At 37.8% G+C, this 14,218-nt stretch overlaps 1 protein-coding gene across 2 annotated transcripts; it reads right to left on the reverse strand.

Annotated features, from left to right (window-relative positions):
• Positions 1-958: 958 nt before the first annotated feature.
• glyr1 (glyoxylate reductase 1 homolog (Arabidopsis)) lies at positions 959-13,351 on the reverse strand. Of its 2 annotated transcripts, XM_074696584.1 has the most exons (16): positions 13,243-13,351; positions 11,830-11,866; positions 11,666-11,745; positions 11,433-11,571; positions 10,102-10,212; positions 8,064-8,147; positions 7,121-7,174; positions 6,829-6,879; positions 6,600-6,673; positions 6,298-6,397; positions 4,547-4,657; positions 4,348-4,449; positions 4,066-4,228; positions 2,813-2,992; positions 2,493-2,617; positions 959-1,872 (listed from the first exon to the last, which is right to left on the reverse strand). In XM_074696584.1, the coding sequence occupies exons 1-16, from the start codon at positions 13,278-13,280 to the stop codon at positions 1,798-1,800; spliced, it is 1,524 nt and encodes a 507-aa protein (XP_074552685.1). In that variant the 5' UTR covers positions 13,281-13,351; the 3' UTR covers positions 959-1,797. The 2 variants fall into 2 exon arrangements, with proteins under 2 accessions (XP_074552685.1, XP_074552686.1); XM_074696585.1 differs by lacking the exon at positions 8,064-8,147.
• Positions 13,352-14,218: the final 867 nt, after the last annotated feature.

Genomic DNA, 14,218 nt, shown 5'->3' on the forward strand with positions numbered 1-14,218 from the left:
GCAGTTTTTCATTTAAAAGAAACATCATTGGTAAAAACTTGTATAAGACTTGATTCAGGTTGTAGTAGTTCCTGATTTAGAAAACACACTTGAACCGTAACATTTTCCTCTTTTTACAGCTCATTGAGAAATCATGGTGTACATGTTTACCAACTTAAGACACTTGAGTATAACATCAACATATCATCATACTGGAGTCTCACATAGCCTGAACTTAAGTAGACTGTGGCTGGTGCTGACCTTTGAGGCAGATACAAACATGAACATTTAAAAACATAAATGGTTTTGATGACACTCCCTGCTTATGCACCGTGAAAAAGATATGTGGATTGTTTCAAGACTTGACATAGGCGGTCGGATAGTCAATGATGTTAAGGGTACATTTCTGAAATCTCAAAAATTTAATAATATTTTAAATAATTAGCAGACAGAACAAATGCAACTCATTTCATTAACTGTAAATACTTGATGAAGATTGCTAGAAAATGTTTCTGCAGTGGTCATGGGTGAAAATCACCAGCGCTCACATGTTTTGTGATCATATCACACTCATCTTTACCCCTGATCTTGTTTTATTTTTATTTTTAGGGAGGGGCGGCAAGTAAGAAAATTCACAGAAAATCAAAACCAACATTCATTTGTGGGTTTTAGATTGGTAGATATGGAAATGTAACATAATTTTGTGAGTAGCGTGCATGAAGAGTTGTGACTGATTTTACAGTTTGCTTATAATGACATTCAAACTAATAAAATGTACTTATTCTACAGCTTTAAGTTTTATTCTTGAAAGTGAAACACGTTGCCCTGCCACCAACTTTTTTTTTTTGAAAACTGTTATGAGATTAAGTTATGTTCTCACACCTACACAACCAAGCAATAAGCTGAATCCTTCAACATGAGGAAAAAGAAAAACACTGATGTTTGTGCTTAATTATGACCTCCAGATAAAACGAAACTCATCAGGTAGATTCCAATAAGAATTCAGAAAATATTTAAAAGATAAAAGTAAAAATGAGAACTCTTCCAAAGACAAGAATTAAGGGTTTCAAATGAAAAAATCTGTTGATGAATCTTCTAATTGTTACTGCATTTTAAGGCCTCAACATAGCTGTTATTCTTTTCTTCTTAACCCATTCAAGAGAGATCATTAACACCAACATAAAAGCAACATCCTTTCATCAAACACAGAAACGAGCCATGCCAAACGCTGCCAAAAAGACCTAGAAAGAAACATAAATAAATACATCTATTGTAGAGAGTCTCAAGGGTTTACAATATTAAGGCAATGCAGTGGCAGGTTCTTGGTGTTCTTCTTCCATAAAATTCTGGACATTAAAAGAAAAGCAAATATTACACTCAATTAAATAAACTTTTCATTTGCACATAACAAAAAAAAAATCTTAGGGGTTTATGCATCCACTTTTCCTGACACCCCACTCTTTACAGTGGCACAAGACCCATAATCCTTGCCAAACACCCTGAATTGCTACTAGAAATGTTCAGTTGTCAGAAACCATACAAACCTCACCTACAGGGAACTGCAGCAATGCAAGTAGCACAACCTCTTTGGAGCACTCTTACAGCCATTTACCTTCAGTACAGTCAGTGCAATGCTCAAGGTTTAACAAAGAATTATATCTTATGATTTGTAGGCAGGAAACATAGCTGGCGCTTGGGTAAAAAAAAAAAAAAGTAGAAATAAACCATAGAATTTAAAATTAAAAACTAAATACATGACAAGAGAGAATAGCAAGGGATAAAAGACTGTGTGGTCCAGAGGAGAGATCACAGCTTGCTCTAGTGAATGTAGGCTCTGTAGACTGCTGAAATGTCATTGTCTGACTGGTCCAGTGCCTTAGCCCTCTTGTAAACCTGTAAAAAACAGCAAAAGAAACAGTTCGTTGTAATTAAAATGCCTTTGCTCGTTCATATTGTCTGTCCCCCTACTCCTTTAAATACGGGGTAGATATTGATAATAGGCATTTACACAACCAATTTATAGGGAACGTACAAACTTGACTTTTTACGGGTGAATTCAAACATCTAAATTGAGTGTGATGACTGAATTCTTAACTGTTAACTTATTGAAACATTTTGTATCCGTAGCAGCTTGTGAAACAGACTCCTCTTATTTTAAATGACATATGAGTTTTAAAGCTAGCTGGATGAATCCATTTAAAATGCCTAAAAATTACAAATCTTTCTCTTATTTACTCAAAACAGAATTAAAATTTTCCTAAAGGTAGAGTCTGCTGTATTTTCCTAAAGAAAAATAAACAAGTCAACTTTTACAAGAATAGTTCTGTGTCAGTGTCTGTGTTTGCCTGAACCCTCTCCTCTGCCTTCAAGTTGTTGATACAAGACTTTAAATTCATGCGAACCAAAAATAATCGTCAGCAAGTATTAGCAGACAGATACTTGGTCAAAAAGTTGTGCGTACATAGGATTCTAGTTTCGTATCTTTTTAATGTATTTCATGATTCTTGTTTTACCTCATTGGCAGCTGCAGCCATTGGGGTTGGATGGTTGGCCATATCGCCCATGGAGATTGCGAGCCTCAGGTCTTTTTGAATATGTTTCAGATAGTAGTCTGGCTTAAAGTTGCCCTGTAAAATATCTGAAAGACAGGTAGAAAATTCAGCAAGCTTTAGTTAGTTTAAATAAAAAGAGTGTACTGGAACTAGTTTTTCCTTATTTTAACATCATCAAACCATTCCAATCAAAATTTGTTTAAGTTAATTTATTCAGACACTTTAAAAGAAACAAGTCAGCAAAATGATGGTAAGTTAGTGTGGCAGGACTTCTCACTTACTTTGGCATTTCTGGTCCACAAAAGTACTCGCCATCTGGCCCTGGCATAAGATATCTAGGAAGGTCTGCTGTGATTGGCCGGTGGCCTGAGCCAGAGTCAGACCCTCTGCGATAGTGGCCATGAAGCTGCCCTGCACCATGTTGAGGATCAGCATCATCCTTGCTGCATTCCCTGCTTCACCTGGAAAGACAAGCACCACATACACACAGAGTTGATGAGTCTTTTTTCATCAAGCATGACTGACAAGAGCAGAATCCGAAGCGGTGCCAACCTTGTATATTGGTGATGAATAAAAGGAGCTGGATCTCCTTTTCTCTGCTTGTTATATATTTTGCCACACAATGTCTCAACAGTCAAACATTGCAGCACTAAATCATTGTTTCACTGTATGAGAATGTTTTTCTGTTTGTGACAGTTTTTTTCTGTTTTGGTTTGTTGAATACAGAGCAAAGGTTTTTGTGAGGAGACATATGGAGGAAAGTCTGAGGTCCTTCTGGTCGCTTTCTCAGCATTAGTGTTTTTTCTCTATCTCCATTTCTTCAGATTTATTTTTGGGCGTTGTACGCCTTAATTCAAAGAGGATGGGACTGAGCAGGAAACAGAAAGACTGTGTGGAGTAAACGGGGGATACAGGCTGGGATCACAGCCAGGCCACAAACCTGAATCTCAAAAACGGCAAGTGTTTGTCTTTTTAGAAAAACATTTCTTGTCAACATTCCTGAAGTAAGAATAATTAAAATAAGAAAGTAAAAAAAAACCTCAACTTATACTGACAGCAGATTTTTTTTTACTTTTACGTGCAATTTGGGCATCTTTTTTGACATCATGGAAATTGTGAAATGGGTGAATGTAGCTCAAGTCTAATCTTCGTTTCTATGATGCTTTGACTGTTAAGCAACAAACAATGGCACCATATAAAACTCACAATTGTGCTAAGAGTATTAAGGTTTACCTTTTCACATGCTGGTTACCAGGGCTCAAAAATAAAGTCTCCAGAAATATCTCTATATGCACAGCAAGCCACAGATACAGATCATTTTCAAAGTATCTTTGATCACATATTAAGTAAATTAAACAATCTTTCATAATTTTTAATATCCTGACATATTTGTTTTATAGCAAGAAAACTAAGCTGTGAAGCTACTGCTGATTGCCTTGAAAAGATACAGATCAGAAGATTTCCCCAATATACCCTGGTAAAAAAAAAAAAAAAAAAAGTGATGAAAATGTCTCCATCAGTGTACTTTTCATACCCAGGAAGAAGGAGGTCTTTCCCATCGCCTGGAAACAGCTGCTGCAGTCCTCATAGACCGTTCTGTCACCAGCTGCCAAAATGACAAGCATCCCATCGTTGGAGAGCTGCTGGCTTCCTGCAACTGGTGCCTCCAGGAAACGTCCACCCCGCGACGTGATCACCTAACATTGGAAAATTCAACAATAATTTAGAAAAAAGAATGACTTGCTAGTTTTAGGGTCTACTGAAGTGTGAAGGCGTTGCTGTTTACATTGGTTTGTATATGTATGTTGGGGTTTACCTGAGATAGTTCTGTGATGGTCTCTGGATCCACGGTGGACATCTCTATGTAGCACTTGCCCGGCCTGATTCCCTGCAGCACTCCACTGGGTCCCATCACCAACTGAAGAGGAACAACCACAAGACTTAGAAAAAAATTCATTTTAATTTGGCCGTTCGTCTACATACTGCAAAAAAACAGTGATGGAGATAGTACTTACATCTCGAGCAGCCTTTGGGTCTGAGACACAAGAGAAAGTGATATCACACATGGAAGCAACCTCTGCTGGAGTTCGACCCAATCGTGCACCCTCCTGGATGAACAAGTCACACTGGAACACAAAAGGCATTTCTTAATCTCTCAAATCTTAACAGAAAACTCTCCCAGAAATACATCTTCTCATTCATCAGTGCATGTATAATTTTATCAAGACTCAAATAAAACAAGCTCACTTCAAGAACAGGATACTTTTTGAATTAATCAATGCCTTCTGTGTTAGAAACTCTGTGTGGGAATTGGGTCAACCAGTTTCCAAACATGGCTTTATTCTAAGTGGCCGTTTACACAACAATGGTTTTAGGGTGAAACGCAAAAGTTTTGTTGCGTTTCGGCCTCGTGTTTACACAGCCAACCTGAAACGCAAACTTTTGAAAATGGCCTCCAGAGTAGATTTTTCCTTAAACGCTGCCACCACTGTGTAAACAGTAAGCCAGCGTTTTCAGTGGAAAGGCTGACATCACGCACCACTTTGTGCAAGCGCATGCAATGATACAACAGTACCGTTGTTACAATCGTCGCGGACTACCATGTTGTGCTTGTGCTGCTCAATCCGCTGAATCTGCTGACTGTCTTTGAACAAAATGTGCATCTGTTGCTCAACTTCTGCAATTAGTATTCACCAATACACCAGGTAATCGGCTCATCTCTACTTCAGTGGAGATCTCCCAAAAGCAGCTTCTGGACAAGACAGTTGTAGCACCAACTACAGGTGTTTCAGCGTAAACGCAGATTTTTTTTCCACTGCGTTTTTAGAAATTTTCGGATGAAAAATTGTCGTTTAATCCAGGTGTAATCGTTTCTTGCTCTTCTATCTATCTGTAGCCTATCCTTTATTTACCTGAATTGTTCAGGTGCAGTAGTCAATTTTAAACCTGGGCACTGTCTCCTTTGATCCACATCCTCACATCACTAGGGATGAGTTTTGACATATATTACCCTCAACTTTTCACCAATAATTTACACTACCTAAATCTTCGAAAGTAACTGTTTTGGACTCAAACTGCAGTCATCATAACACAAATACAGATTCAGCCTCAGTTTTAGTAAATTAAACAGAAAGAGAAAAAGTTGCCACAGTGGAAAAAAGCAGAAAAGTCTGCCCGCTTAATTTTCTTTATGTCTTTTTTTTTGGAGAGGGCAGCATAAAGCCCATCAATGCGTGCATTTTCAGCAAAGAGTATTTCTCATTGCTTGGCAATACAATTGGAAACTCCTGCTACCGCCTTTTAGAAAACAAATGTGGGCCTGGATGTAGCAGTGCATGGACACAAGATAATTAAACTGCAACCACGAGTTAATGATACATGACCACGAGAAAATCATTGTTGGTCATCTGATGCACAGCAGTGGGGAAAATCCATTATAAACAAGTTACTAGATGAAAAGAAGACAAAAAAATAATTAAAAATAATAACTAGTTTAAATTAGTGCTCTTCATCTGCATCTGCTCCAAATTGGATAAAAAACTTGAAAGTTTTAAACTAAATCCCACCAGAAAATATTTGTGGCTTTCAAAAGTTATTCAATCTAAGCTGTGAAACTGAATTTGACGAGAAAAATGAGCAGAAACAGAAATGAAATTCAAAACCTAGAATGTCACATCCGACATAAATCAAAAATGTCCTAATTAAAACTCACAACCTGATAATGAAGTAGCCTGTCTGACATTTACAGTGTCTTCCATTGAGGTACCTTTTCTGCTGTGCGGTTCCACACTGTGACGACATGACCCATTTTCAGAAGGTTGGAAACAATTCCACTACCCATCAGCCCAAGACCCAGGAACCCTATCCTGTAAGGCAAAGACCAAAAAAATCTCAAACATAATCAAAACACAAACATGCTTAAAACAAAAACACAATATTTGTATTCATGCATCTGTGCAGTCTTAGCCATAATCCAAATACCCTTTAAGGAATGAGTCATAATATCAAAACAATAATCTCTGTTGTGATCTGTTTTCATTTTGATAATGGTATACTGCGGTATTAAACCTTTTATCTGTCGGTGTGATGCTGCCATTGATGGCTGTGCTGTCTGCTGCTTGGATAGACGTTGATCCTGTGTCCTGCAAGAGCAACAATTTCATATGAAGGGAATGAGAAGCCACAGATAGATTCACTTTAAATAATTTTCAAACATACGTTTTCTTATGTGAACATTACTATTCAATGAAAATAAAAGCTGTTTGTGGTTTGCACTTGAATTTAGAAGCTACTTTACCTCTTCAATGATCTTCAGGCGCTTGCTAATGGGTTCCATTGATGATGCTGGCTGTAGACAAAGAGGGAAACCTTCAAACAGGATGTAACCAATGTACATACATGACAGTACTAATGTGTTTATTAATGTGTTGGTAGGTTTACAAGACATTTATCATATAAGAAATTAATATTCGTTGTTGTGTTAACATGTGAAATGAAACGACAGGCACTCATGGGCATGAAACCGAGGCATATAACTGTGGTGTAATACATTTTTTTTAAGTGCAAAAAAGACAAATCTTTTCTCTTACCTTCTCAGATTGACTGAGCAGAAAGTGATGGAAATGTGGGTCATCCTTCACAGGCTGTGACAGAAAAGAAAAGGTCATTTCAGCAGACCTTTAATTAGATATGTACAGTGTTCATAGAACAAAATACTGACGTATCAGAGCTCCTATCAGTTTATACAAAATGCTGCGACTGAGGAGTTTCTCTGGAGAGATCTGGAAGTGATTTCGCCCATGCAATGTAAAAAAGATAGGACATTTTCACAACTGAGAAGGATTTTTTAAACATAAATGAACTGAAATTACAAAGCAGTCATACATGTTTCTCTTCATGTCAGTGGAAACATCATCAAAGATGAATCAGACAGATTTCATTCATTATGTTGCAATGTTGTTGGAGAGTGAACTGTTACTGCACTGACATGGTAACTCAATTCTTAAAAGTTTGGAAAAAGGAGGTGCAGGTATTTCTTAATCACAAATTTGTATGCTGTAAAATGATTGACTAAGATTAAAAACTATGATTGGGAAATCATATCCACTGACATGAAGATCAACAGTTTTTTAGCTCTACATTTACTTTGGGTTTCACTGGTTTCTCACACATCCACTCACCTACACGGTGTCTGTACATATTTAAGAGCAGAACATTCAAAGTGATCAACAACTCTGGTCCAAAGAGGCAGATTGGTAGTCGTTATTTTTAGATGCTCATGGACTGAAGGAAGCTAAAAAACCTGAGCCAAACCTGAGCCTCCTTTGGAAACGCCACATTAAGAATCAATGACCACCTTGACAGCACACGCCACGACAAACACTTTGAGTGATCAAGGGTGAGCACCAAAAAGTTCAGAAGGGAAAGGTTTGCAGTAGTTGGAGTTTGAAGCCAAAGGTCAAGGTCAGGTAGAAGTACAAACAGCAAGGCAAAACAAGCTTGGTGGTAGGGGGGAAAGGGGGGTTCACCTACACTGCTTTCCCATTTGAATCCTGAGCAGGGTCCAGCCCCAAGCCTCTCAATAGTGGATGGCTCTGGATCAGAGTCAGTTAAGTCCTTAAGGAGGAGAGAGACACAAATAAACCTCTTCACCTTTTGTACCTAGGTATGTGTCCTGTATTGGGAGACTCTTCAGTGTTGCATTCAAGAGCAAATGCGTGAAATGAATTACTCCATTCTCCATCGCTTCACTAAACTTGTGCTCCTTTGCCAACTGAATTAGTGTCCTTTTCAAAAATATAAAACCAGGACATGAAAACAGGTCTTCACAGCCCTTATCAAAGAGGTCTGGTTTACAAAGGGAAAGGGTACTGCTGTGCCAAAGAATACATAATTAAGCCATTTGTTTGTTTTAGAAAAAAGCAAAAAAAAAAAAAAAAAAAAAAAAAAAAAGGTAAATGGGGCTGGATTTCAGAAGTGGTAAGTCACAGCGTCAGTTCTGCAGGTTGAAAATATCCTCAATATTTAGTCTCCTCAAATGGCATCAAAAACAAAAAAAAATCTAAAACGACAACAGTACAAGATGAACACTATCTACACACTGTTGTCTGCTTATTGGTCCATTAGGAACCCTACTGCCATGGGCGTGGGCGCTGAACCTTTTGACTTAACAGTGTTAAGCAAGGTGCAGATAATAAAAGAAGCTATTTAGTAAAAACAAGTTTTTCATGTACAAAGAGGGAAGGTGGCTGCCTCAGCCCTGTTTTTACTGTCCCCAGCTGTCATCAGCTCTGACACGAAGAGCACCATTTTTAAGGCGTCTTTTAAGACTCTGACACAACTGCTTCTGAGGAGAAGTGGTAAACTGTTTCCTGCAGGATGCATCTGTGTTTCTCCACAACGGCCAAGGACGTAAAATGCACGTACATTTACATTTTTCACATTCTCCCCCCAAAAATAGGCTGTCTTCTTGGTTTTAGTCTGTCTACCAATCAGAGGCTGTGTCCTCAATCAGCTGACCCCAGGGATAGACACTTGTATAAAAAGGATAACTGTATTGCAGGGCTGGGATGATGCTAAAAATTGAGACCTTCGTCTTTTGGTACAGCAATGAACCCTAATTTGTTTCCAACAGAGACCAAAATAAAGAACGTGACCCCCAGTGTGTAAATCTGATAATTCACAATTCTGTTGGGTAAAAGCTTATCAATAAAAAGATGTGAAACCAAGGCATCTCACATCTGGCTGGTACATAAAGATACCCCAAATTACAAGAAATTAAGTGTTCATACCCAAGATAGTATCACAAATATCACGCAAGGCTCTCGTTGTGTGGCAATGAATGGAATAGGAATGATAAGTTGAAGATGTTACTTTTGAGGCTGGGACAAGCAATTTCAACGTCAACACCAAAATGGCAAACCACATAGACTGCCATAATCAAATTCTGTCCTAAAATGTGTTTTTTCAACAACAGAACTTAGGCTATTGAAAATGCAGCTGGGTGAGTAGCCTTGGTAAATTCCTTGCTACCGTTTCCCCCCAAAAAAACATTTTGTTCGGTGCTCTTATTTAAAGGGTAGGTAGTTCCATGTATTACTTTATCTAAGATGTATGATTGGCAAGCTTTATGAGAAGTGAGAACAGGCAATACCACACACAAATGTCCTTTGTTTTGCAAGTTTATCCATAAAATTTTTTCTTCCAAGACAACAATTTAACACAAAGACTTGCTGTTCTCATTTTGGTTGGAGTTAGGATATCTTGGCCTAGGAGGAGAAAAACTTAACAGGTGAAATGTGCAGTGTGTTACTGCAAGAACACCACAACGCTACATGGCTAGCACAGCTAGTAGCCTATCATAACTTAATTCAAATCTGAAACGAAATGTCACAATTTTTATTATCTAGCAATACACATTACAACGTGTTTGGTTTGTTTAGTGCTTATGATTTGTGACATGCTTCGTTTTTGCTTCTAAAACTGTTATCTGAATTGCAAATTTCAAATAACTTTCAGTGTAACTTATGCTTGATTAAAAAGTGTGTTTCACTTTTTCGTATCTTTATACCTTCTCAGATGGGTCCTTTAGGGCACTGAGATCCTCATCCTCCTCCTCGAGTATCTTCAAGGGCTTGTTGGGTGTCTTCTTTCCTTTTGATTCTCCTTTGCTGTCAGAGTTCTGTTAAAAACATAGATAATCGTTTTGTGTTTGTGCTTTTGTATGCCAAGAAAGTTATAAGCAACATGATAACTGTTGAGATTGTGACAACTGTTTATTCACTTGAAGAAAAACAGCACTGAGTGTTTATTGGCACACATCATCAAATCCTTTAGGATTAGGATTCTCCCAAATAGCAGAAGTAACCTTTATCTATAGAAGTTGAAAAATAAACGTATTTTCTAACTACATACCTATATCTCTGCTTTCTTAGTTTTAGCGTACTTACACAACTTATTTAAGTCTTCCTGCTGACACTGGAAATGTAGTGAGATCTATCAACATCTATGGAAATGAAATGTTATAAGTTTGTGTGTTTCTATCCAAACAAAATTACTAAACAAGTCACACTGTTTTCCATTATAATTATGTTTCAGCTAATAGATAATACCACTTTCCTTTCAGGGAAACCGAAATCATACACAGTTTTTCCATAAAGCCTGAGCATATTCCTTTCAGTACTATTCACAGAGAAATACACATCCCTCCGCCTGAAGCCTACTGATCAGATGTTAGGAGCTTCAGGCTTCAAAAGCGACAAAAATAGTGCTGTGGTCACGAGTGGGACTTGGTAGCAAGGTAAGGTTAGATACAAGCAGTTAAAAAACTGCTGCAGTCGGCATCACTCCTCCAAATAATGATACAGAGGATCTATTGATACCCCAGCAACATGCGGATGGATGGTATGGGAAAGCTGTCCTCTTTATTCAAGTTGCACATTTTGTATCTGGCTTATGCAGGAGGCTTGTGAGTTCAGCTCATACTCTGAAAATAAATGTTTAAATCTTTTAACATCTTTACAGGTTCTCTATAAACTGTGAGTGGCTGTTGGACTGTTTTTACTCTCTTCTTTAAAATATTTACACACACCTTGGGCATATCTCTGACCCGTCACTAGGCTAACATGTAGAGCCAGACAACCATTCATGCACAAACTGACACTTAAGAGTGATTTGGAATGACCAAACAACCTGATCAGCAAGTTTTTGGTCTATGGGAGGAAGCTGAAGTACCCAGAGAGAACCCACAAGCAACTCCACACAGAAAGTATCCATGGCATGGAATCTAAACCTGAAACCGTCTTGCTGTGAGGCAACGGTGCTAAACACGCTAAACCTTTATGCTTGTATGCATTCAGCTTGATATTGTGCTAGATTAAGAATCAAAATGAGACTCCTTACCTGATCTTTACCCTTTGCTTTCTTCAAAAAGTCTTCCACAGCATCAACTGCCTGCTGAAAACGCTTTCCTTTATTTATCTTGATCATTTCCTCTTTGTGGGGATGGTAGGGCTTCAGTTGCTCGACTTTGATCCAGGCGCTGGAGGAGCACACAGAAAAAACAGCTCTTACACATTTCATGAAGACAAACATGCAATGCTCATCAGGTTTACTACCAGGCTGTTGAGACTTACTGGTCTTCAGTTCCAAAGAATTTTACAAAATGGCATTTTTTCCCCCTCGGTTTTTTCAGGTCCTTGGGAGGGCTTACTATCTGAAATGACAAGGTCCAAAAATTTAGAAGCAATAAGAAGTTTGAAATAATCATCATGGACATTGAGCTATTTTTACTACTTACCTTTCCTGGCCATGGTGGGTAACGGCCAAGCTTCCCCCTTTAAAGAAAAGTTATATGATTAACCTATGATGCATCTTTGTCAACAGTATAGAGACGTTTTAACATGTAATACATTAGAGTCCACTGGTGATGTCACTTGCTTCTATGGTTGTATATTCAGTAGGTTTACTATTACGAACATGACATGCCAGTAGCACTGAGTATAAAACGATGTGAAGCACAGAGAGCTCAAAGCAAATGTGTAATGAAGTCATCGTTCTTGGTTACTTCTTTTTTACCATTACTCTAACCAAACAAAGCAAAAGTTCTGGTTTATTTATAATATTTTTTATGCAATTGTGTGTTCTGTGTTGGGTCTTTTCTTAAGTCTCCAGTAAGTGACACCAGTCATTATTTCTGCATATTACATCAAGCTATCTGTGCACAACATCTCACATTGCATCACACCACAAAAGCTGAAAGATAACTAACTTTAGAGTTGAACAAGACATTTTATTTCGTTGGTACCCTCTGTCGTTCCAATATCTAATTCCTTCCAGTAAGAGTTGTGTACTTTGTCTCTTTGTTTTTCTGGGTTCACCATTGTGTTCTTATGAACTGTACAAATATTTTCCCTTGATAAACAACACGATTTTGCAGTGCGGGACATGCAACAGCAACCCGTCCCTTACTACTATATCTCACCCTCATACGTCATAATATAGTTAGTATATCTATTTACTAGTGAAGTAAAACGACTGAAGGGTTTGCAAATGGTTAAAACAAACATTGGTTTCAAAACTCTGCTGAGGAAAACGGTACAATAGAAACTGGTCGCTGCTTCACATGACTGTATAACGCGTATTATTCCCACTGTTGAGGGATTACACTGAAAAAAACTAAATTCTAAATGTACGTGGTTAATATACAGAGACTATTTACAGTTGCTCCCCTTTGTCAATCGTCAAGAGTTTCAGTAGATAACACGGAAGCAAATGGCAAAGCTATGGTTCCTCCAGTAAGTTGGATTTCCGCTTAAGCTAAGTTAGCACAACTCGTCACACACCACAACATTTCTACGACACTGTGGTGATGGAAGTGTAAAGTTAAACTCTTACACAATAAACACGCCAGCAGAAGAGTTGGATCAAGAAAATACAGATTTGTGTATCTGTTTCATTTCGGTGTTTACCGTTGTATTTAGCTTGTCCGCTAGCTTACAGCTAACGACGGCTGGTGGCTGAGTCAGCTTGGCTAGCAGTTTGTTTAGGTTAACATCGACTAGCACAGTAGGCGTTAACTTGTATAAATAACGTCTGGGACACACCAACGCAAAACGTTTATGTTCAACTAACTCCTTTAACCCTTTACTGTATAATGCACGATTGTTTCCGATAAAAGAAGTTAGTATATAATGTTTTAAGGTTATCTCACCACACCAGGTCTCCGATTCTCAGATGCACCGTCGCCATCTTACAACATTAATAAAACGTCGCACTGAATGAGGGTAAAAGAGAACACACACCCACTAATCACATGTGAGGGCAAGCCCTTCCCCTAAAACATCCGTTTCTGTATTTACAGTGTTTGTACGCCGTTCAACTCTAGTACGAGTCATTCAGTTTACATCATATGTTAAGTATAAATGCTTTGTGACTTTCTTAAAAAGAGAGAATAGTTACTCCCTGAAAAGCCCGGGGGTATGGTTTCTACATACAGTGTTAAATACATCAACTAGAAAAAGGTAGTGTGTTTTTTAAGAGAATTCACAGATTAAAGTCAAAATTCTAACTTTAATTTTAGAAAACTGACTTTTCCCTCATAATTTTTTTTCTCCCAGAATAATAATTAAAAAAATATTGGACATCAATATTTTTTTTTCTCAGTGCGCATACATTCTCTTAAGTGGTCCAATCTACTTTTCATTGTGTTTGAAAATGCTGTAACACGGTCTGTATGCAAGCTGTACAATAATTATTCTCAAAACAACCTCTTACAGTGGTAGGCCTTTAATGTAAACAATAAAACTGAAATAGCCATTTTTGTTCTCATTTGACTGCCACAGTGGCATTGGTATTAATCTAAGCCTGTTCATAAATTCTTCAAAAATCTCTGTGATACCAATAACCCTGTGAGGATCACTCAGATTAACTGTTTTTAACAATACTCTAGTAATCAGATTATTATTATTATTTGCATTGCATTGGACAACCATGTGCTATTAGGCCCATTTTATGGAATTAAATCAGGGATGCACGATATTATCGGCACAATATCGGTATGGGGTGATAAAAGCTTAAAAACACCTTTATCGGTACCTGCAAATATGAAAATGTCTGCCGACAGGCACAGCCAATAAGGTGCTATTCAGTTAGGATTATTATTATTTTCCATCTGAAAAATAAGCTCC

The sequence above is a fragment of the Halichoeres trimaculatus genome, unplaced genomic scaffold, assembly GCF_033239565.1.
Source record: "Halichoeres trimaculatus isolate MK-OKI-2021-1 unplaced genomic scaffold, fHalTri1.1 fHalTri1_scaffold_20, whole genome shotgun sequence".
In the NCBI taxonomy this organism is placed as follows: Eukaryota; Metazoa; Chordata; class Actinopteri; order Labriformes; family Labridae; genus Halichoeres; species Halichoeres trimaculatus.

What these genes read in the sequence shown, in the direction of transcription:
- glyr1 (XM_074696584.1), bottom strand. Translation starts at nt 13,280, where the DNA reads ATGGCGACGGTGCATCTGAGAATCGGAGACCTGGTGTG. An exon ending in TGCTCAGTCAATCTGAGAAG is followed by an intron (nt 6,880 to 7,120) that starts GTAAGAGAAAAG and finishes CTTTGTCTACAG; the next exon opens with CCAGCATCATCAATGGAACC. An exon ending in CCATCACAGAACTATCTCAG is followed by an intron (nt 4,229 to 4,347) that starts GTAAACCCCAAC and finishes TTCCAATGTTAG; the next exon opens with GTGATCACGTCGCGGGGTGG.